Here is a 21,073-nt window from a genome sequence, read left to right on the forward strand (position 1 = left end):
TCTCTCCCTCCTTCCCTCCCTCTCTCTTTCTCCGGCCGTCATCTAATGCCCTCCTCTTACCCTCCTCTTACCCTCCTCACTCATCAGTGGGGCGGCCCAGGCCTGGGCCATCATATCGGGTGACACCTCAGTCCCCTCATCCCCCTTTTGTCTCCGGCCCCCTCTTAAAGCCCCTTCAGGCTGACCGGACAAGCTCGGGTCCATGCAGTCCAATTAGGTACAGCTGTCAGTCAGCCTGCCCAGGCCTTTCACCCCCCCCCCCACGCCCCCCACCCTCTGGTGGCCATCGACGCCTCCGTGGTCTCCCCTTCTCCCTTTGCTAGGAAAAAAGGGCAGAAACAAACCCAATCCAAGCGGTCAATTAAAGTAAGAGAGCTTTCTCCTCTCTGTTGCATAATGCGCTAATGTTTAGCACATTGTTTGGGCCCCCAGCGCAGGGATGTTTTCCAGGCCCCCTCACTGCGAGGGGGCCTCCCCTGGGTGTAGCGGCCCCACTACGAGTGGGCCTTCCCTGGGTGTAGCGGCCCCACTACGAGTGGGCCTCCCCTGGGTGTAGTGACTCGATTGGACATGGCTGGCCTGGCATCTGAGAGCACTATTGAGGTGTCACAGGGAATGGGCCGCGGGGCTAGGAACTTTGGCATTGTTTGTTTCTTCGCCCGCAGCCCATTGCTAACCTGCACACATGCCCATGTGTGTGCAAACATGCACACACACACACAAGCACACACACACACACACACACACACAGACACACAGAGAGACACACACAGAGAGATAAACTTCCACACTAGGGTTCCAGAAGAGAGTTTGATTGTGAAATATTGTGTGGGGGTGTTTGCGCATGGATCATTTCATGCGTGTGCGTGTGTGTGTGTGTGTGTGTGTGTGTGTGTGTGCGTGTGTGTGTTTTCTTAGCTTGTCACTGATATCTCCCCCTTTGCCTCCCTCCTCTGCCCCTTCACCCCACTGAGCAGTGCCTGGTGCTGGATAAGTTCAAGGCCCTCTCCAGTGAGGATGAGCTCACCCATCACGCTCTGGACCTGCTGGAGGACAGCAAGCTCTGGGCCGGGCTGGTGTTTGAGGAGATGTACCCGTGGACCACCGACGTCCCCCAGCACGTCAAGTTCAAGATCCGCATGGACATAGATGTAGTGGAACGCACCAATAAGATCAAGGACAGGTGGGTTGGATGAATGGGACAGTACTTGATCATTAGGTTAGGCCTTCTCATCCATATGCTCATATATGAAGCTAGGCTGTCATCTCTCTCTCACACACGCACACACACGCACACACGCACACGCACACACACACACATGCACACGCACACACACACACACGCACACACGCACACACACACGCACACACACGCACTTTGTCTGATCATTTCGTCTCTCTCTCAGATACTGGGATCCAGGCCCAAGGGCAGACACCATGGAGGACCTGCGTTACGTGTGGGGAGGGTTTGCCTACCTGCAGGACATGGTTGAACACGCGGTCATCAAGACGCACACAGGGAAGGAGTGGCCTCTGGGAGTGTATCTGCAGCAGATGCCCTACCCCTGCTATGTGGATGACCTGTGAGACCACCAATAAAGCTATTCAATGATGTGATATGTGTTTCACATGAATACTGATGATTCGTATTGTCATTTGGGAGGACCCAACTGAAACATTTCCAAAAATCTTTGATTTATCAACACGTGTCCCTTTGGCCTCATCCTCTCCTTTCCTTTCTTCTCTTCTTTTGTCTCCTCTCCTCTCCTCTCCTCTCCCTTCTACATCATTCCTCTTTGTTCCTCCTCCCTTATCCTCTGATCCCTCCTCTTCTCCTCTCCCACCATCTCTTCCTCTCTCCTCCTCTCCTCTCCTCTCCTCTCCTCTCTCCTCTTCTCCTCTCTCACCACCCCTTCCCCTCCTCTCTCCTCTCCTCCCCTCTCCTCTGTCCTCCTCAGCTTCATGCTGACTCTGAACCGCTGCTTCCCCATCTTCATGGTGTTGGCCTGGGTCTACTCGGTGTCCATGATAGTGAAGAGCATCGTCTTGGAGAAGGAGCTCCGGCTGAAGGAGTCCCTCAAGACCATGGGCGTCACCAACGGTGTCATCTGGTCCACCTGGTTCATCGACAGCTTCCTCTTGATGTCGGTCAGCACCGCCCTCCTGACCGCCATCACTATGGTGAGGGAGACAACTGTGCCCCTACAGTGGCCCAAGAGGGTCCTAAAACTCAATGTCACAAGAGGGTCATGAAACTCAATAGCACAACAAATGACAGCAATTTAGAAAAATCAAAGAAGTCAGTACAACTACATTGAATAATGTTTCTTCAATTATGATGAAGATGATGATTTCAATATGCTATAGTGACCCCTAGTGGGCACTGTGCTTAAACCTAAAAAAATCCTTTTTACCACACAGTTTCACTGGTGAATGAATGAATGAATGCATGAGTGTACTCTCTCTCTCTCTCTCTCAGGGTGGAAATGTGTTGAACTACAGCAACCCGCTCATCCTCTTCCTCTTCCTGCTGGCCTTCACCACGGCGACTATCATGCAGTGCTTCCTCATGAGCGTCTTCTTCAACAAGGCCAACCTGGCGGCGGCCTGCAGCGGCATCATCTACTTCACCCTCTACCTGCCGCACATCCTCTGCTTCGCCTGGCAGGACCGCATCACCAAGGACATCAAGATCATGTTTGTGAGTGGAGCACGAGTCACTAGACACCCGGTCTACGCCTGGTCCTGAGAGATGGAAGCGTGTGTGTGATTAAAAGATACTGTCTCCCGGGGGGCACTGTGGCGCAAGCAGATAAGCCCCCCATTTACAGGCTTCATTGCCCCCGGGGACACAGGTTCAAGTCTGGCCTGATGTCGTTTCCCGGTCCTCTCCCCACCTCTTCTCCGCCTCGCTTCCTGTCATCACTTCACTATCCTGTACAATTGGGGGCCATATTCCTCCATATCATTAGCATATGTGACTGAGTCATTTGCGATTTGTATATGGACCTTTTGAGTCATGACTCATGACTCATTACTCATCTTTGTTGATAAATAAATGACAATAGACACTTTATTGGTGAGTGGTACATAAGTCCTTTATGTGCTAAAATGATATACATTCTGGTGTAGCAGAGCAAACAAGAGTCCTCTCTGATCCTGGAGCAGGCGCTCTGTGTCATGTCACTGCGGTATTTACAGTATCCCTGACACACATGAAGAAATCAGAGTGATGAGTGATCATACGAGACGTGTGTGAATATTTGCTCTGGTGCCTGAGGGGACTATTCAGAGCTCTTTTGTACAGTCAACTGTAGTGTAGTCTGTCAACTTACATAACACAACAGCCCGTGATTACACAGTGATTGTTTGCTAAGAAAGCTGTGAATGAACCTGATGAATGATTGCTAGTATTTCAATCGCTTTCCCTTTCTCTCGCAAATTTACTTTTATGTACTTTCTTTTGTCCTCTCTCAAACTCATTCACTCACTCTCTCCATTTCTTTATTTTTCTCGTCCTTTGATTCTCTGTTTCTTTGTTTCTTTCTTTGTTTATTACGTCTCTTTCTCTCTCTCTCCCTCCCTCTCCTTCTCTTTCTCTCTCTCTATCTCTTTCTCTCTCTCCCTTTCTCCCTCTCCCTCTCCCACTCTCTCTCTCTCTCTCTATCTCTCTCTCTCTCTCTCTCTCTGCCTTACTCGCTACCAGAGTCTGTTGTCTCAGGTGGCGTTTGGCTTCGGGACAGAGTACCTGTCTCGCTATGAGGAGCAGGGTCTGGGGCTGCAGTGGGACAACATCCAGACGAGCCCTCTGGAGGGTGACGAGTTCTCCTTCCGAACCTCCATCATCATGCTGGGCGTGGACACCGTCCTCTATGCCCTGCTGGCCTGGTACCTGGACAACGTCTTCCCAGGTGAAGCAGCAGCAGCACCACCACAGGCAGAGAGGAAGTGGTGTGAATTGATAGACATGTAGAGACTGGCTTTCCTTGTGGCAGGTGGACTCTGTGGAGGCCGGTTTCCATTGGCGTGTGAAATCACTGCAGCGTTAATGGACAACACAAATGGCGTGTTTACGGATGCGTAGAAGGTTCCCTGATATTCTCACCACTATGCCAGCAGTGATCACATCTAATTATACATGTTCCTGAAATAGCAGGTTAAGGTAGCTCCATTACTGGAAAGCCTGAGTGAGGTGTCAGTAGGGAGTTAATTTACGGCCTCAGGAGTCACCTGTGGATCCTCCTGAGCCTATCATCAGGAGAGAGGGTGTGAAGTGTGTGAATCTGTACACACACAGTCCAGTAAGGTCACGTGTGCCAGCTCCAGCTTTGCTACACTTGTAGCATGGTGCTCGCTAAATAGCCGGATTATAACAGCATCTCATTGAGAATTTGACCCAGCATTTTAAAGACAGCGTCCATTTGGTTTAATTAGGATTAATTTCTTACTGTCCTTTTTTTAATCCACTTCCAGGGCAATATGGCATCAGTCGGCCATTTTACTTCTTCGTCCAGCCCTCCTACTGGCTAGGCCTCGAGCCTCCCGCACCCAGTGAGTATCCTGTAGACAGGGGATGCAAACCTGATTGTGTGAGGCCAGTCTAGTAGCCTAACACTGCTGTCCATTGTTTTAGCATTGTAGTGCAGTCTTTTGGTAGACACTTTCAATATGACTGACTAAGCAGTGAAGCTCTACACAACTTTAATATGCTGAATTTGGTAAAAGTGTTATGCATTCAGAGTTAGCATCAAACACACAATGCTCCTATTTGACTCTCTGCTGTCTTCTTCTTAGTTCTGGAGAAGGAGGAGGTGAAGCAGGAGAAGCCGGCGTTTGACAACCTGGTGAAGCCTTCCCCCGAAAAGCAGGTGCTAAAGCCGCCCTCTCCGGAGCCCAAGATGGCCGATCAGGAGAGACGGAGCTCCTGCCAGCACCAGGACATTCGAGAGAAGCTGGAGAAGGAGCGAGATGAGCAGCTGATGAAGCAGGAGGAGGAAGAGGAGGAGGCCTACCATCACCTGTCGGAGGAGCAAAGAGGTACGGCACAGGCAGCAGCCCAGAGCAAAACCCTTAATGAGTGGGGAAACAGCGTCTGCATGGGCTGGTTTGTGTATGGTTGGGCTAGGCCGTGACTGGCATGTTAATTACAGTTGAAAGTGACATCTGAGATGGGATGTTGTTTAGGAGATGGGGCCTGAGTCACTGCTACTATTACTTAGCTTCAGGTGTAGTCTGAAACAACAGGCGATAAGGGCCTCCATTCCCACGAGTACCGATGCACACACAGAGGAACAGGCAGAGTTCTTTAAAGCTTGCATATGATAATAGACTGTAATTGACACACACACACACACACACACACGAACACACACACACACACACACACACACACACACCACTGTTCTAGCCAGGAAATATGCGGTTTTGTGGGAAGCTCATGCCCTTGAGTGTGTTTGCTTTAACTTGCAACACTGTAGGCCTGGTGAAACATTTGTGTGTGTGCGTGTATGTTTGTGTGTCTGTGAGGTCTGTTCGTGAGTCTGTGTGTGTGTTTGTACATGTGTGCGTGTGTGTGTGTAACAGTGAGTGTTTGTGTGGGCGTGTTTGTGTGTGAATTTTGCCAAAGAATGCTGGTCAATGTAAAACCGAGGTGCTTGTTCCACCTCGAGTGAACGGCATTCCTTTCCACTGATCTCACGCTACTCAGCCACGGCTGTCGCGGCCATGCTTTGCTTCTCTCCTCTCTCACCTCCCTCCTCCTCTCCTCCTCCTTCTCATCCCTCTATCTCTCTGATGGTTCCCAGCACCTCTCCTCTCTGTTGTGCAGTATCCCTTTTTTCTACTTTGGCTTTGTGGAAGTTAAAGCGGAATAATCCGTTTGCCTCAGTGGGAAGTGTACTGGAATGTGTGGAGAAGTTCATCTGGCCAGTGTTACAGTGTATCCTTCTCATAGGAAAGAGATTGAAGGGGCAGGGTGAACTATCTGATGGGGGAAAGATACCTCTGTTACCCACTGACCTTAACTTCAACTTGGAAAACAAGCGCTACTTCTTAGCAAATGAGAAGGTCGGCGTGTGGCAAACTGTAAGCGGTGAAAGGAAGAATACGTGTAGCAATATGACTTCCTTGGAGATAGGTTTGACATTGAACTAATTGCGGCCTTTGTGTCAATAGAGGCTACTGCACTTCAAGGTCACAATAAGTTAAAAAGGAGAATAAAGCTGTATTGCATCTAAATTAATAGATGTGTGTGTTTTTGTGTGTATATGTGTCTGCTAGTATGTCTTTATATGTTCATCACATCTTCCTTTGGCCCTTAGGGACATTTTTCTTTACGACCAGTCTGGCAGAGGTGGTAGTGTGTGTGTGTGTGTGTGTGTGTGTGTGTGTGTGTGTGTGTGTGCGTGTATATGGGTTTGGTTCAATTACTCAGATTAAAAATGAAGAAGAAATATGCTGCCAGATGCGTGTGTGCATGCTTGCACGCGTGCATTTTTTCACAGTATGGATGCATGAGCAATCTGGGCTTTCTCAAAGTGAACCCAGAGACCTGCAGTATCAGATGGATGTGTTCATGTACAACTAGATGTGTTTATCATCTGCATGCCTTAACCCCTTGTGCCTCCTCTCCCAGGGAAGTCGTACTTCGAGGACGAGCCCGCGGGGCTGGTGCCGGGCGTGTGTGTGCAGGACCTGGTGAAGCGGTTCAGTGGCAGCTCCAGGCCAGCGGTGGACGGCCTCAGTATCACCTTCTACGAGGGGCAGATCACCGCCTTCCTGGGCCACAACGGAGCCGGCAAGACCACCACCATGTGAGGGACTGACTCATACAGCTACATCACACACAAAGACGTATACCGTAAATCCTCAAATACTGGCCGGGGCTTTTATTTACTTAGGCTGCACAGCGCGCCGACCTGTATTTGGGGCAGGCTTGTATTAGGGGCAGGCCTTTATTTCTTACGGCTCTTCAGAATGTTCAAAAAAGTTCAGTTGATTTGAATGGGGCACCCCAACGTTAGCAGGTCTGTGATTTCTTGATATTCACCACCTCGAAAAGTTAATGACCACTGTCATTGGCAACGGGTTTTTGATATCTTTCATATCATTCCGCAAGAAGTCCGTCATTTAACGTAGCGGAAAGTCATTGTAACTTGAAGTCAGCAAGTAATGGGTTGCTACGCAACACCTGGGACGTTAAAGTTCTATTAGCCTGAAGAAAAAATAATTCTTAACGGAAATCACGAAACGGCAACAAAATCATTAAAAAGAGGTATTTTGGAGGAATGTCTTCTATCGTTTAGGCAAGTAACTGTATAATAACAAATTCGCCTTGTAGGCTGAAACATTTCTTTTTTTATTGCAAACAGCCATGAAATTACCCAACAACATTAAACATGAGGAGAACATGTATTTATGAAATGCATTCAATTAAATTGTGATGTCTGCTTTGTGCTGATGGACTGATGCTGGTAGGCTACAGTAAAATAGGCTACCGGTACCTTTTTTTACCCCGGCTTGTATACGGGGCCCGGCCTTTATTTGTCCGTATCGACCACGCCCCCGGCTATTATCTGAAGCCCGGCCTCTAATTGAATCCCGGTCTTTATTTGAGGATTTACGGTATATATTCATACATACATACTGTACATATACTGTGCATAAACACTGAGTGCATTCTAATTGAACACACACTCACCTACATACACACAAACACTCAAACAGATAGACTCGGATGGATTCAGTATTCATGCATTGTCATGTACCCTCCGGTACACACACACCTTTCCTGAGCCCACGCACACATGTATAAGGTGACCTTTCAAAAGCTTTGCATAAGTTCTGACTATATATCTGAATGGAGTCCCACCTATGGATGTCCCTCTTGCATGTAGATGCCTTAGGCCTCTAGTCACTGGCGTCTGACTCTAATGTTTTGAACAGGTCTTTGGCATCTGTCAGTTTGACTTATGAATAGTTTGACATTACAGGCTCAAGTTGTTCACATCAGGCTTGACTTGTGTGGGAGGAAAGATTTATAACCTGGAGGGGTATGGCAGGAAGGAAAATGATAGCTCCTATAGTATTATAATTTTTGTTATATTTGGCAAATTTTACTGATAAAAAATATAAAAACGATATAAAAAAAATGTAAGTCTCTATGAGGTGCCTATGTTATTTGAATGGGTATAACAAACACATGACTTCATTCAGGAGTCTCCCAACCAATCAGGACAGTGATTTGCTTATCAATCATATCTCCAAGTCAAGGTAGCAGACATGCAAATGGGTAGAGCGATGAGCACATCACTTAAGGACGGGGATGTGCCTTTTCAGTTGTTGACTTTCAAAAGGAATTACTTCCATTAAAAACACTGATTAACTTTAACAACTGCCAAAACACTGACTAACTTCAACAACTGCAAAACATTGACTAACTTGAACTAATGCATTAACATTACTTGTGGATATCTTTGTCTTATCCCTGGGAGAGTGAGAGACTGTAGTTTAACCGCATGTAATTTTCCGCGTCAGGTCCATTCTCACCGGAATGTTCCCTCCGACCTCAGGGACGGCCTTCATCTACGGGAATGACATCCGCACAGACATGGACGCCATCCGCCAGTCCCTGGGCATGTGTCCCCAGCACAACATCCTCTTCAACAAGTGGGTCCCCTACTCCTCCTCTCACCCTCACTGACAGTAGCAGCGCAGGCTTCTCCAGTGTAGACAGGGATGGATTGATTTAGTTGTTTCTTTAGATCCTATTGTTTCCATCCCCCCTTACTTACTCATGATCTGTGCCTGTATTTATGTCACTCTCTTATCTCCACTTCTCTCTTATCTCCTGGATCGATCTCTCTCTTTACCTCTCTCATTCTTTCTTTACCTCTCTCAATCTCTCTCTCATTCTCTCTCATTCTCTCTCATTCTCTCTCTCAATCTCTCTCTAATTCTCTCTCTCATTCTCTCTCTCATTCTATCTCTCAATCTCTCTCTCATTCTCTCTCTCATTCTCTCTCTCTCTATGTCCGTCTCTCTGTAGTATGACAGTGGCGGAGCACATCCTCTTCTACTCGCTGTTGAAGGGCAGGCCTCTGCCAGAGGCTATGGAGGAGGTGGAGAACATGCTGGAGGACCTGGGCCTGCCCCACAAGAGAGACGAGGAGGCCCAGAACCTCTCCGGTGGGCATCAGACCCTCGGCTGTGTTTTTGTCTGTGCTACGACCCACAATCCACTGCTGTGTGGCTTTTGATGTGGAGCAGGAGCAGGTTCCCTCTGATTAATGCTAATAGGCTCCTGTGCCACTGTCAGGCAGCTGTGTAAGATCTGGGATTGTATCACCTGGGGAGATTTGAGTAAGCTACAGTTCTACTTGGTGATCCATGGCAATAAATCCAGTAAGCTGACAATCTGCATCAGCTCTTCTGATTGCATTCCAGTTCCTTGTAAATTTAGTTCGCCTTGGCATTGCATCTCTTCTTGATGGGTGACACAAATGCACAAATAAATTATGTGGTCTCTCATAGTTACCTCTCCTCAGAGTCATGTTTTGATGCTTGTGCTGTTCATGTTGTGGACTCTGCTGCTTGACTTTACTGAGGATCTTCTCATTCTTCAGGTGGCATGCAGAGGAAGCTCTCTGTCGCCATGGCGTTTGTTGGCGGGGCGAAGGTGGTGTTCCTGGACGAGCCCACGTCAGGAGTGGACCCCTACTCTCGACGCTCCATCTGGGACCTGTTGCTCAAGTACCGCACAGGTAGCCTTTTTGCGCCCTCTGCTGGATACATCTAAAAACAGCACTTAGTTATTCATTGACCCATTATACTGTATGCCAATATTTGTAATGTACAGTAATGTCATCTGGAAATGTAACCAACCAGCCCCTTTTTACAAAGGGTTTGACATTGTATTCTTTGGTGTATTAATTGAGTCTATATCCAAAAATGTAAACTGAATTGTGTGCAAAAGGATACTTTGTGTAGATCTACATCAATGATATTATATCATTTTATTTCAACCTGAAGGCCGTACGGTGATCCTGTCCACACACCACATGGACGAGGCAGACCTGCTGAGTGACCGCGTGGCCATCATCTCCCAGGGCCGTCTTCACTGCTGCGGCTCCCCCCTCTTCCTCAAGAAGCGCTTCGGTGCTGGCTTCTACCTCACACTGGTGCGCCGCATGAAGGACGAGCCACCACGCATCAGAAATGAGGTGAGGAGGAGACTCTGAGTGTATATATCTGTCTGTTTGTGTCTCTGTCTGTGTGTCTGTGTGTGTGTGTGTGTGTGTGTGTGTGTGTGTGTGTGTGTGTGTGTGTGGTTCTAGTAGTGAAGTTGTAAAGTAAACTATAGAAACTAATTGTTTTTACGTTAAGTGTGTTGTGATCTCCATACATTTGAATGTGTGCAAGTTTTGTTGTGGCAGCAGTAGTTCTAGTTATCGCACCAAAAATCCGAGAGCTTGTATTCACACAGTGTGTTTTCTGTCCCAGGCGCAGTGCGACTGCACGGACGAGTGTTCGTGTAAGTGCTCGCTCTGCACCAAGTTTAAAGACGGAGTCCTAGCCGAGCCTGTGGTTCTTCGTAGACAGATGGAAGGTAGGAGTGTCGTCCCTTTGTCCTGATAGCTGCCTGGGCTAGCCACTCCACTCAGCTGTCAAAACAAAGGAGGATCTGTAGTCTGCAGATGGTTTTAGTTAGGGTATACCCAAAAAGATCAAACCAGGGGGTGCCTGGGCGGCATAGAGGAAAAGCACTAGCAAAACTGACCCCTTTAGTGTGGGTCAATCCAATTGGGTCAATTCACTGTGGTGCCTTTGGTTTGGCCAGGGGGTCCCTACACACACACACAACTGGCTGTTGGTGTAATAGATTTGCTCAAGGGAGTGTGACATGGTTATGGTTGTTCATAGTACTGCAGTGGTACCCGTAGCCTGCCTGTAACAAAGCCAGTACAGCGGACATGCACAGCAATGGTAGTAAATGGTAGTAAAACATAACATAAATCTCACTGATCATAGTCAAATAGATTTTTAAATGGTGTTGTTATAGATGTTATAGTGATATAGTACACAACAGAAGTGTACACTTAAATGTCAAATGACCTTTGACCTTTTAATTATTCGGATTATTTCTAAGTTGACAATTAGAGTGTTTCCTCTCATGAACAATCAAAAGCAAATACTAAAATGTAGTACAAACTGATTTCAATTGCAATGAACATGGTTATAAAATGACCTGTGAACACAGAATTGAATTGGCAGAGGAATAGAAGAATCTGTTTGTGAGACTTCGCAAAGATAGAAAAAGGATACAGGAAGATCGGTGACCAACTAAAAAAGATTAGTTGAAATACAGCTGCAGCAGTAATCAGGAGGTATAGAATGAGCCATAGTATCACTAATCAGAGCCGCAGTGGCCGCTCTCTTGAACTGACACCACGGACAGTGCACTACTTTCACAGTCTAGCTCTGAACAATAGACGGGCAAGTGCTTCAGAATTGGCACAGGGGTTATCTGTGGAAATCTGAGTTTCTGTGAGCGTTCAGACAGTGTAGAGAACATTGCATAATGTCAGCCTCTAGTGATGGCGTCCAAGGAAAACGGCCCTTGCTCCTTCAGCACAAAACGGCAAGATTAAACTTAGCTAAAGAACATGAAAAGAAGCCTGGTGATTATTGGGAGCACATTCTTTGGTCAGATGAGACCAAGATACATTTGTTTGGCTCAGATGGAGTCCAGCATGTTTGGCTTGAACCTGGCCAGGAGTACCACAGCAACAATGATATCCTTCATGCTGCGGAGGATTTGAGTCTGTCTTTAGGCAAGGCAAGGCAAGGCAAGACAACTTTATTTATATAGCGCATTTCATGCACATGTGCAACTCAATGTGCTTTACATATACAATAACAGGAAAGACAATAGAGAATTAAAAGAATTAAAAGAAATAAAAGAAATGAAATGAAATGAAATAAAGGTGGAGATGCAAACATTTTAATATAAAATATTTGAATCTCAGTAATGAAAGATGCACTGACTTTTGTAGCATTGAGCTCCTACTGTGGGGTCTCTATTTGTAAACATAGTATATCTAAAGGGTTAGTTTTTCATTTTACATAATTGCAATACCCTTCTATTCAACTTCGAAGTAATGCATTTACTGTAAGGCGATCCCATTTTGAATCATTTGACATTTAAGTGATCTTGCACAGGCGTGTACTTACTTCTGTTGTGTAGTGTAGACAATATATTACTGAATGTGACAGTATTTTTACCTTTTCCTGTTATTCCCCAGTTTTCTCCTTTGTTCTTTAAGCAGTTGTTAGGGTCTGAAACATTAAGCCAACAAAATGCCACCTTTGAATTTCTATGGTGTCTTTCCTAAGGAAGAATAAAAGAGGAAAAATTAAAAAAAAACTTGGATAGCCTCTGATTTTCGCTTTTTCAGTACTATATAGTAGTATATCAAAGTATTTCAGACATATTTATGAATTTAGTTAGACCGAATTTGAGTTGATATTTGGTAATAACTAATGTTAAGCTGCAGTTCAATTGGATATCAGTCAAAAGCTGTCCTGATGTATCCAGACCCTTACATATACTCATGTCTTCTCAATAGGATTAAGAGATAATATAACATCTCTAATATCTTCCAATCATATATCCATCTTGCAAATGTATGGTTTTAAAGGAATGGTTGTGTTTGTGTGTGTTTTTGTATGTATGTGTGTGCATGTGCGGATGCTTGCATTTGTGTGTGTGTGTGTGTGTGTGTGTGTGTGTGTGTGTGTGTGTGTGTTACATCTGCTCTGCCACAGGGGATGTGGAGGCCATCACGGCCGTGGTGCACCACCACGTCCCCGAGGCCCGGCTGATCGAGGAGATCGGGCAGGAGCTGAGCTACCTGCTGCCCAACCATGGCTTCAAGCACCGCGCCTACGCCAGCCTGTTCCGCGAGCTGGAGGAGACCCTCTCAGACATGGGCCTCAGCAGCTTCGGGGTGTCCGACACGTCCCTGGAGGAGGTGGGTAGGCTAGGGCAGCACACTGGGGCTTCATCCAGCCTGGTTGTTTAGTTTGTCTGGATTTGCACGTTTGATTGCCTCTTAATTTCTGCTTGAATCACAGAAATAGAGGGTAAGTGAAAAATCCTACGTCTGGGTTTAATGTATTGTTCTGCTTTTTGTAAAACAAATTATGATTAAGTAATCAACAAACAAAGGCTGACTTTCAGTCAGTTTTTATTGCACAAGCGATTCACTGCAACACACACGTGATATATATGGAGGCGACACAGGACACGCACACACGCACACATGGACCTTCATTAAGATGTATCTGTCTTTTTGAAGATATTTTTGAAGGTCACAGCTGATGGAGAGTGTGTTGACCCCAGCAATGGAGCAAAAGGTAGGAATCAGTTGGTTTGGTAAAACAGCATGTCTGGTGTTAGTGTTCTCCTCGTCTCTTTCCTATGGTGATCTGGTATGCTGTATTTGTGTCACTGTGTACATGATTTGTGTACACCTGTGTGTCTCCTGTCCATTGATATGTATTTCCTGTCTATTCCTCTTTCATCTGGCCCCCACTCCTGTGTGTCCCATCGTTGTAACCCTGTGGTTGGCTCCTCCCTCTCTTGGCCCTCATTGTCGGCCATTCAGTCCAGAGTATGAGGCTGCTAAGATCCTGTGCCAGCATGTTGCCGAGCAACAGGGTGGCAGTGGATGTTGAGACAGCAGGTGATGGTCCCCCAGGCTGGAACTTTGGTTGATGGAGGAGAGCTCGAGCTCTCTCTCCTGCTGCCATCCACAGCTAATCCCCCAGTTACCCCATTCACTCTTGGCCAGGGGTGGCCTGTCTTGTATGCAAAGCTGTCTGTATGTCAGCACTGTTGTATTACATAAAGTACACTGAGAAAATAGCTGCAAGCAGCGATCAGGGGGCCAAGCAGTCCAACAGGGCATACTTGCCATGGAAACTTGATGTGTCATTATGTCAAAGGCATGGCTGTAAGCAAAGATTGGCCTAGATATGAGCTCACTTCCTGTTTCTGAATTGGATAGGCTGTAATGGACGAATGGTTTTGAAAAAACCCGTCTGATAACTTTTGCTGTGAATTTGTCTGAAGATCATCTGGCTGCGGAAAACTTTTAAAAGTTTTTGATTAAATCCAATATGGCAGCCATATAAATTTGGTCGATATGATAGGTTGTCACATCTCATCCAGATTTCACACAGGATGACTGATATCTTTATATGATATCATACCATATGACCTGACCACACTGGTGCTTTGCAAGCAGTGTCAGCCCCCTGACTGTGAGGCAAGCTGCAATAGATGCTGAAGTCAGAAGCCTCAGACAGGAATGTACTATAGTTCTTTAGTCATAGTCATAGTCATAGTGCTGTAGCTTTGGAGAACTGAGTGAGTGAATTACAGTTCATTGCAGTCCCTTCATGCAACCCTTCTGTTTGTATAAAATATAAATAGATAGTAAACATTTGAATCTTATCAAGAAGCATGTTTTTCTAGGACTTTGGCAGAAGGCTCTTAAGCTGGTCCAAGCAGACCAGGCTTCTTTAAGTGTAGAGATGTGGAGGATCTCAAATGTCTGCTGTGTAGTATAGTGAAATGGAAATCTAGTGTGCACTGGTAGGAGGGACACTGATGTAGCCTGCTGCTCATTGTTTGTGCAGAACCCGGAAGCTACAGTAGATAGGTGGCTGCTAAGTGATGTCTTCTAAGTGACTGCATCGCCCTTTTGTGAGAGGCTGCTAACAGATCAGTCATGTTGTTCTAACTGACTTTCTCCATCGCCTCAGCAGAAAAGGCTAGGAATAAGGAGGTGCACGCCAACGGCCAGAGTGGGAGGATGACCAACGGCGAGGGCCGGGGCTCCAGACAGGTGAAAGGAATGAGTCTGATCATCAAGCAGTTCCTGGCCCTGCTCATTAAGAGGTTCCACCATGCCACCCGCTCCAGCAAAGACTTCCTCGCCCAGGTACAGACCACTGTGTCACGTGAAATAATGTTTACGTGAAAAATAGGGAACGGGTTACCATTCAGGTGGTTGCATTTTTTAAACAAACTGAAATACTGTCGATATACAATGAACATCATGCTCTGTCAGTTGCACATGTAGAATGGATTACCTCTCTTCCCTCAGATTGTCCTTCCTGCCAGCTTTGTGTTTGTGGCTCTGATGCTCACCATGATTGTCCCTCCATTTGGAGAGTACCCCAGTCTGACCCTCACGCCCTGGATGTACGGCCGACAGTTTACTTTCTTCAGGTGAGCTCTGCCCCTTAAGTAGTTGTCAGGAGCACCAAAGCAGGTCGTCATATATTCATCTACTATATTCTTCAAATGCATTTCACAGTTGAAACATTTCAGACCATCCATACCAATGTGCATGTCAAGGTCCATGCTTGTTTTGTTGTATTTGGGCTGATACTGGTGGAGCTATGAAGCACATGTAGTACGCTATCAGTGTAAGACTGCACTGGCTTGAATTGAATGGTCAAATGTGAATGATTAAAATCAGAATGAATATAAATCCAAAATGTAACTTTATTTTCTCTCTATTGGCCATCTGTTAGCAATGAGAGGGCCCAGGATGCTGGCATGAGGTACTTTGCAGACGTGCTGCTGAACAAGCCTGGCTTTGGAACACGCTGCATGGCCGATGAGCCACTGGAGTGAGTACTGCTCTACAAGAAGTGTCATGCATGTTTTAGGCAGTATTCAGATAAAGCGTCGAGTGTTGACGTTCATGCATCATGCAATGCATGCATCAGATTGTATGTTCAGTATATTAGGTTGAAGGGCATTTTTGTATGTGTGAATGTGTTCTTATTGTGTGTGTGTGTGTATGTATATGCATCCTCTTTAGTTAGCAGTATGTGTACAATTGTGCGCTGTACAGTTTATTCATATATATTATATATATATATATACATAATTTATTGTGTTTTTGTGACTGAATGCTGTGTTTGTCAGTGTGTGTATATATGATACGTTCTTCACCTCTCCTCCCTCTCCTGACAGGGACTTCCCCTGCAACAACATCACCACTGAGTGGGAGATGGCGATGGTGAACCCGGCTCTGATTGAGATGCTGGAGGGCCCAGTATGGACGGAGCTGCGGCCCTCGCCCGGCTGCCAGTGCAGCACGGCCTCCAAGCTCACCATGCTGCCAGTCTGCCCCGAGGGAGCTGGAGGACTGCCCCCGCCACAGGTTACACACACCAGGCACTACACACACACACTAGGAGACATGCATCCTGTACAAATACACCAATAAGAATGTGAGTGTAACACACACACACACACACACACACACTAGGAGACATGCGTCCTGTACAAATATACCAATAAGAATGTGAGTGTAACACACACACACACACACACACACACACACACACACACACACACAAACACACACACTAGGAGAAATGTGTCCTGTACAAATATACCAATAAGAATGTGAGTGTAACACACACACACACACACACACACACACACACACACACACACACACACACACACACGAAAGCAGACAAGAAAGCATGCACAAACACATGCACAGATATGCAACCACTTGAATGTGTGTGTGTCATACAAGTGTTTGCACTGGATATCTGTATCTAACTTTAAAATTCAAATGAAGCAGCTTGCATATGACTGATTTTTTATTTTTTTTTACTTTGCAGAGGATTCAGTCGACAGGGGATGTGTTGTTAGACCTGACCAGCAGAAACATTTCTGATTATCTGGTGAAGACATATCCCACCCTGATAAGGACCAGGTAGGGTGCTGTGCTGTTGATTTAAGTCATTCTCAGCCTCTGTGTGTTCTCTGAAGGGGGAATGACCCTTTACCACCATGAGTTCCAATGACCCAGTGTGTTCTTTGACCCACAGTTTGAAAAGCAAATATTGGGTGAATGAACAAAGGTACGTGTTTGACTTCCTTTGATTCCTCCAGCCCCTTTTCAAAGATAGTCCTACACTGCCCCCTAGTGGATTTATTGTGAGATCTCTGAACTGTGCCCGGGTGTTCTCCTGGCAGGTACGGAGGCATTTCTGTGGGAGGTCAACTTCCAGTCCTGGATGTCAAACCCAAAACCATCCAGGACACAGCAGTCCAGCTGGGACGCTTGCTCAATGTCACAGGGGTATGTGCGTCTGAAGCCCCCATGTCATGATGTGTGTGGAAATTAATATAATATTGTGATTCCTAAAGGATTAATACTCTACTGATATCTTTGAAATCTATATTTTTCTCAGGGAAAGTATTCCAATCTTGCTATGAATGAGATAGGAACATTTCTTAGATACATGGAGACTGAATACAATGTAAAGGTGAGACCTGCCACCTCATACATATATACATGAATACACATGTATATGCATTCATACATACATACATACATACATACATACATACATACATACATACGTGGTATTTTATTTTGCTGTGGTTTGTCCCTGGAATTAAAATTAATGAACCCTATTTGCTGTAGGTGTGGTTCAACAACAAAGGCTGGCATGCCATGGTGGCCTTCATGAATGTGGCTAATAATGGCATCCTGAGAGCCCACCTGCCTGGCAGTGCCAACCAGGCTGAGTATGGCATCACTGTCACCAACCACCCCCTGAACCTCACCAAGGAGCAGCTCTCAGAAATTACAGTGTATGTGCCAGTGGTTCATTATGTCTCAAGTATATTTTTTGCTCACAGGCTTGTTTTAAAACTGATCTCTGTATGCTTTTCCTCTGTAACACATTCTAGGACGTGTTTGTGTATGTCAAGACTAATATTTATGAGCATGTTTGTTGCGATATTCAAGCTCAGAATTGCATGGAATTCTGAAACCATAGACATAGACATTCCACAGAGATACAAACTATCTGGATTCCATACACTTCTAGCAATGTTGTGCATATTTGTGTTTTTACATGCCTGGTTCCTGTTCACCTCTCCCTCTCTCTCTCTCTCTCTCTCTCTCTCTCTCTCCATCCCTCTCTCTGTCCCTTAGTCTCAGCACATCTGTGGATGCGGTGGTGGCCATCTGCGTGATCTTCGCCATGTCCTTCGTGCCGGCCAGCTTCGTGCTCTACCTCATCCAGGAGCGGGTGACGCAGGCCAAGCACCTGCAGTTCGTCAGCGGGGTCAGCCCCATGGTCTACTGGATTGCCAACTTCCTGTGGGACATGGTCAGTGTCCCACACAGCAATGCCACAAACACACTAACACACCCAAAATCCGAGGCTCCAAAAACAGATGTCTTGTATTTCGTTTGTTACGCTTTTCTGGGACGTCCTGAGGGTCTGGGATTTGGAGGTTGTTGCTGTGCTCTTTTCCACTAAAGGTTCCAAGACAAACAGGAGTGTTTCTTATTTTGTCTGCATTAGGTGAACTACTCCGTGAGCGCAGGGCTGGTGGTCGTCATCTTCATGGCCTTTGATAAGAAGTGCTACACCTCGCCTGACAACCTCAACGCCCTGATCGCCCTGCTGTTGCTTTATGGGTAAGGCCTCTATTTCGTGTGCACCCTGAACAATGGCCAGCATGGTTGCATTGCATTATGAGTAGATTAAACCGTACTATGATACCGGATCTGTTTATAATTTATGTTTGAACATTTTAAATACACGGTATATGTGATTCAATACAGTATGGAATACATGCAATTTGGGGCCTAGGGTGCAAAGATGCCTCCCACTGTACGAAACCTGGAAATTCTGCTTACTATTGTTTAATTGCATGATTGAATTTAAGTGAAATTTCAAAATGGGAAAGCCAGTGAATGATTCATCATCAGTTGAGACGACAGGTGGACATTGGACACTGGACTAAGTCACAGGTGGACACTGGACTAAGTCACAGGTGGACACTGGACACAGAGTCCTTAGATCATTTTCATATTTCATGACTAAGTGAGAGGCACCTCATCTGTTCTCATGCTTGGAGTAGTTCACATGACTTGGGCCTCGCCCTTCAGCTGGTTAGTGTATACCACTATGGTGCTATGTGCCTTAATGGGACCACTTAGTGGGTGACTCCCAACATGAATGTCAGTGACTGTGGCGCACGGCTCTGCCGCGGGGGAGGGGTGTGGGTATTTGAGGGGGTCATTCGTCAGTCTCTGGTGTTGGCTTGTCATTTCTCTCTGGTGAACCTGAACTTCTATCTCTGTCATCACCGGATGAACAGCCATCACTAACCCTATCAGATATACACCGAGCATAACAGCTGCCTGAGCGGCTATTAGAGGTTTTGTGTGAACATTCTTGAATGTCAGTTAGGCAAGTTCAAGGGTCCTGCACAGGTTGTGGTGGGAATGGTCTCTGAACTGATAAAGTGAGTCTTACAGTCCAGTGTAAGTAATAACATTTGCCTTGTACGTTCTTGTGGCCAGTTACTCAATCCATCTTCAGCTGCTGTCAAAACAGGTGGTTCACTAGCTAGAGAAATCACATTAGTACTTCTCTGTACTTCACTAGTACTTACTGGTGTTTCTGTCATCTACAAAATCATTCTCTCTCTCTCTCTTTCTCCCTTCTCAGCTGGTCTGTGACTCCCATGATGTACCCGTTGTCGTACATGTTCAGTGTACCCAGCACGGCTTACGTGTCCCTGTCAAGTATCAACCTTTTCATTGGCATCAACAGCAGCGCCATCACCTTCATCCTGGATCTGTTTGATACCACAGCAGTGAGTTGCTTTCACACAAACACACACTACAGAGTCTGCCTGTTCATGTTCCTTCTTCCCTGAGAGTGTGTGTGTCTTCTGCATTCATTTTTATTTCAAGTTACTACCCTTTGGAAAACATGCACGTATAGAACTTTCTTTTAAATCATTTTTTAATTATTTTAAATCATGTTTTTTTTGCTCTCTCTAAATGTTTTCCTCTCTTCCTGATCCTTCTCTTTCTCTCTTTCCATGTCCACCGCAGGCTGTCTACAAGTGCAACCAGCTCTTGAAGAAAATACTTCTCATCTTCCCGCACTTCTGCCTGGGCCGCGGGCTCATTGACATGGCCATGAACCAGGCGGTGACTGAGGTGTATGCACGCTTCGGTAAGACCCCCCATCCCCAACCCAACTCCACCGCCTCACAGCCCCCCCCCCCCCCCCAGAAGGCCACCATCTCATCCCCCTCTTATTGGTTGCCTGCGCAAAATGCCATGAGCAACCCAAGCTCAACCCCAGGGCCCCCTAGGCTATGTCACTCAGAGGACGGTTTCCTCAGGCAACCGTGGCCTTCATAGGCAGAGGCCCGATGGCGATGGAAATCCGACTCCGCACGTGTGGCAGTGGTGTCCTTGGAGAGATTCGCAACATAGCAGCAGCATTGGAAGGCTGCTGTCCTTTGAAATAGCTCATGAATTTAACAAAATCTCTTCACTTAATGAGTCTGTATTTATGGGCATAGATATACAGGAGTAGAGACAAAAGAAAGAGAGAGAGAGAGAGATGTCTTGTTGGCATGTGTTCATAAGAGAGTTGTATGAAGAGACAATGAGTATGAATTAATCATCAAAATAATATCATGAAGGTCTATTGGCATTTGGCAGTCTCAGCAGCACTCTAGGCTTCCTGGGTTTCTGGCACGCTTTGATCGCGTTGTCTACATCTATCAGACTTTTCTCCTGAAACTTGTGCAGTTTTTTCCTTGACTGTGCTTCAGCCCATGATCTTAATGATGAGTGTGCTACCAAAATAGATAAAAAGCGTGATTGTAAGTGTGTACTTGGACTACTATTGTGTAACAGAAAAACCCTTACAAACCTGAGTAGGTGCAAAAGAAGGAATTGCATAGAAGTCAAGGGTAGACTGATTATACCTATTGTAAGTGCTCTGGGGACTAGCATGCCACTGTTACACTCTTATCTTTTCACTCTTATCTCATTCAATAGCAGAAGCCAACATTTGTCATTTGACATTTTTCCTTTATTTGAAAACAAGTGCACCTAGCCATCAGTGGCTGAAATCAGTATGTACACTACAGTAGTGGATCTGTAGTGTTTGTTTTAGCACTTTTGTGGTTTGGCTCAGG

General features: G+C 46.0%; 1 protein-coding gene across 5 annotated transcripts in view; it reads left to right on the forward strand.

Moving 5' to 3' along the window:
• The window catches only part of LOC105889257 (retinal-specific phospholipid-transporting ATPase ABCA4-like), a 48,321-nt gene that overhangs the window by 18,969 nt on the left and 8,279 nt on the right, over window positions 1-21,073 (forward strand). For 2 of the 5 annotated variants that reach the window (XM_031584074.2, XM_031584078.2), the window contains exons 13-41: window positions 978-1,183; window positions 1,407-1,583; window positions 1,959-2,181; window positions 2,480-2,701; window positions 3,707-3,911; window positions 4,474-4,551; window positions 4,795-5,037; window positions 6,635-6,812; window positions 8,536-8,667; window positions 9,047-9,186; window positions 9,624-9,761; window positions 10,030-10,220; window positions 10,501-10,606; window positions 12,826-13,031; window positions 13,359-13,416; window positions 13,668-13,745; window positions 14,830-15,008; window positions 15,174-15,298; window positions 15,607-15,705; window positions 16,055-16,244; window positions 16,720-16,814; window positions 16,930-16,962; window positions 17,078-17,183; window positions 17,296-17,370; window positions 17,532-17,701; window positions 18,048-18,225; window positions 18,424-18,539; window positions 19,579-19,726; window positions 19,971-20,094. In XM_031584074.2, the coding sequence (XP_031439934.1) occupies window positions 978-1,183; window positions 1,407-1,583; window positions 1,959-2,181; window positions 2,480-2,701; window positions 3,707-3,911; window positions 4,474-4,551; window positions 4,795-5,037; window positions 6,635-6,812; window positions 8,536-8,667; window positions 9,047-9,186; window positions 9,624-9,761; window positions 10,030-10,220; window positions 10,501-10,606; window positions 12,826-13,031; window positions 13,359-13,416; window positions 13,668-13,745; window positions 14,830-15,008; window positions 15,174-15,298; window positions 15,607-15,705; window positions 16,055-16,244; window positions 16,720-16,814; window positions 16,930-16,962; window positions 17,078-17,183; window positions 17,296-17,370; window positions 17,532-17,701; window positions 18,048-18,225; window positions 18,424-18,539; window positions 19,579-19,726; window positions 19,971-20,094 (4,219 nt within the window). The remainder of the gene's footprint in view (window positions 1-977; window positions 1,184-1,406; window positions 1,584-1,958; window positions 2,182-2,479; window positions 2,702-3,706; window positions 3,912-4,473; window positions 4,552-4,794; window positions 5,038-6,634; window positions 6,813-8,535; window positions 8,668-9,046; window positions 9,187-9,623; window positions 9,762-10,029; window positions 10,221-10,500; window positions 10,607-12,825; window positions 13,032-13,358; window positions 13,417-13,667; window positions 13,746-14,829; window positions 15,009-15,173; window positions 15,299-15,606; window positions 15,706-16,054; window positions 16,245-16,719; window positions 16,815-16,929; window positions 16,963-17,077; window positions 17,184-17,295; window positions 17,371-17,531; window positions 17,702-18,047; window positions 18,226-18,423; window positions 18,540-19,578; window positions 19,727-19,970; window positions 20,095-21,073) is intronic. The other 3 variants (XM_031584075.2, XM_031584076.2, XM_031584077.2) reach the window with 3 other exon arrangements.

The sequence above is a fragment of the Clupea harengus genome, chromosome 17 (genome assembly GCF_900700415.2).
Source record: "Clupea harengus chromosome 17, Ch_v2.0.2, whole genome shotgun sequence".
NCBI classification, from domain to species: Eukaryota; Metazoa; Chordata; class Actinopteri; order Clupeiformes; family Clupeidae; genus Clupea; species Clupea harengus.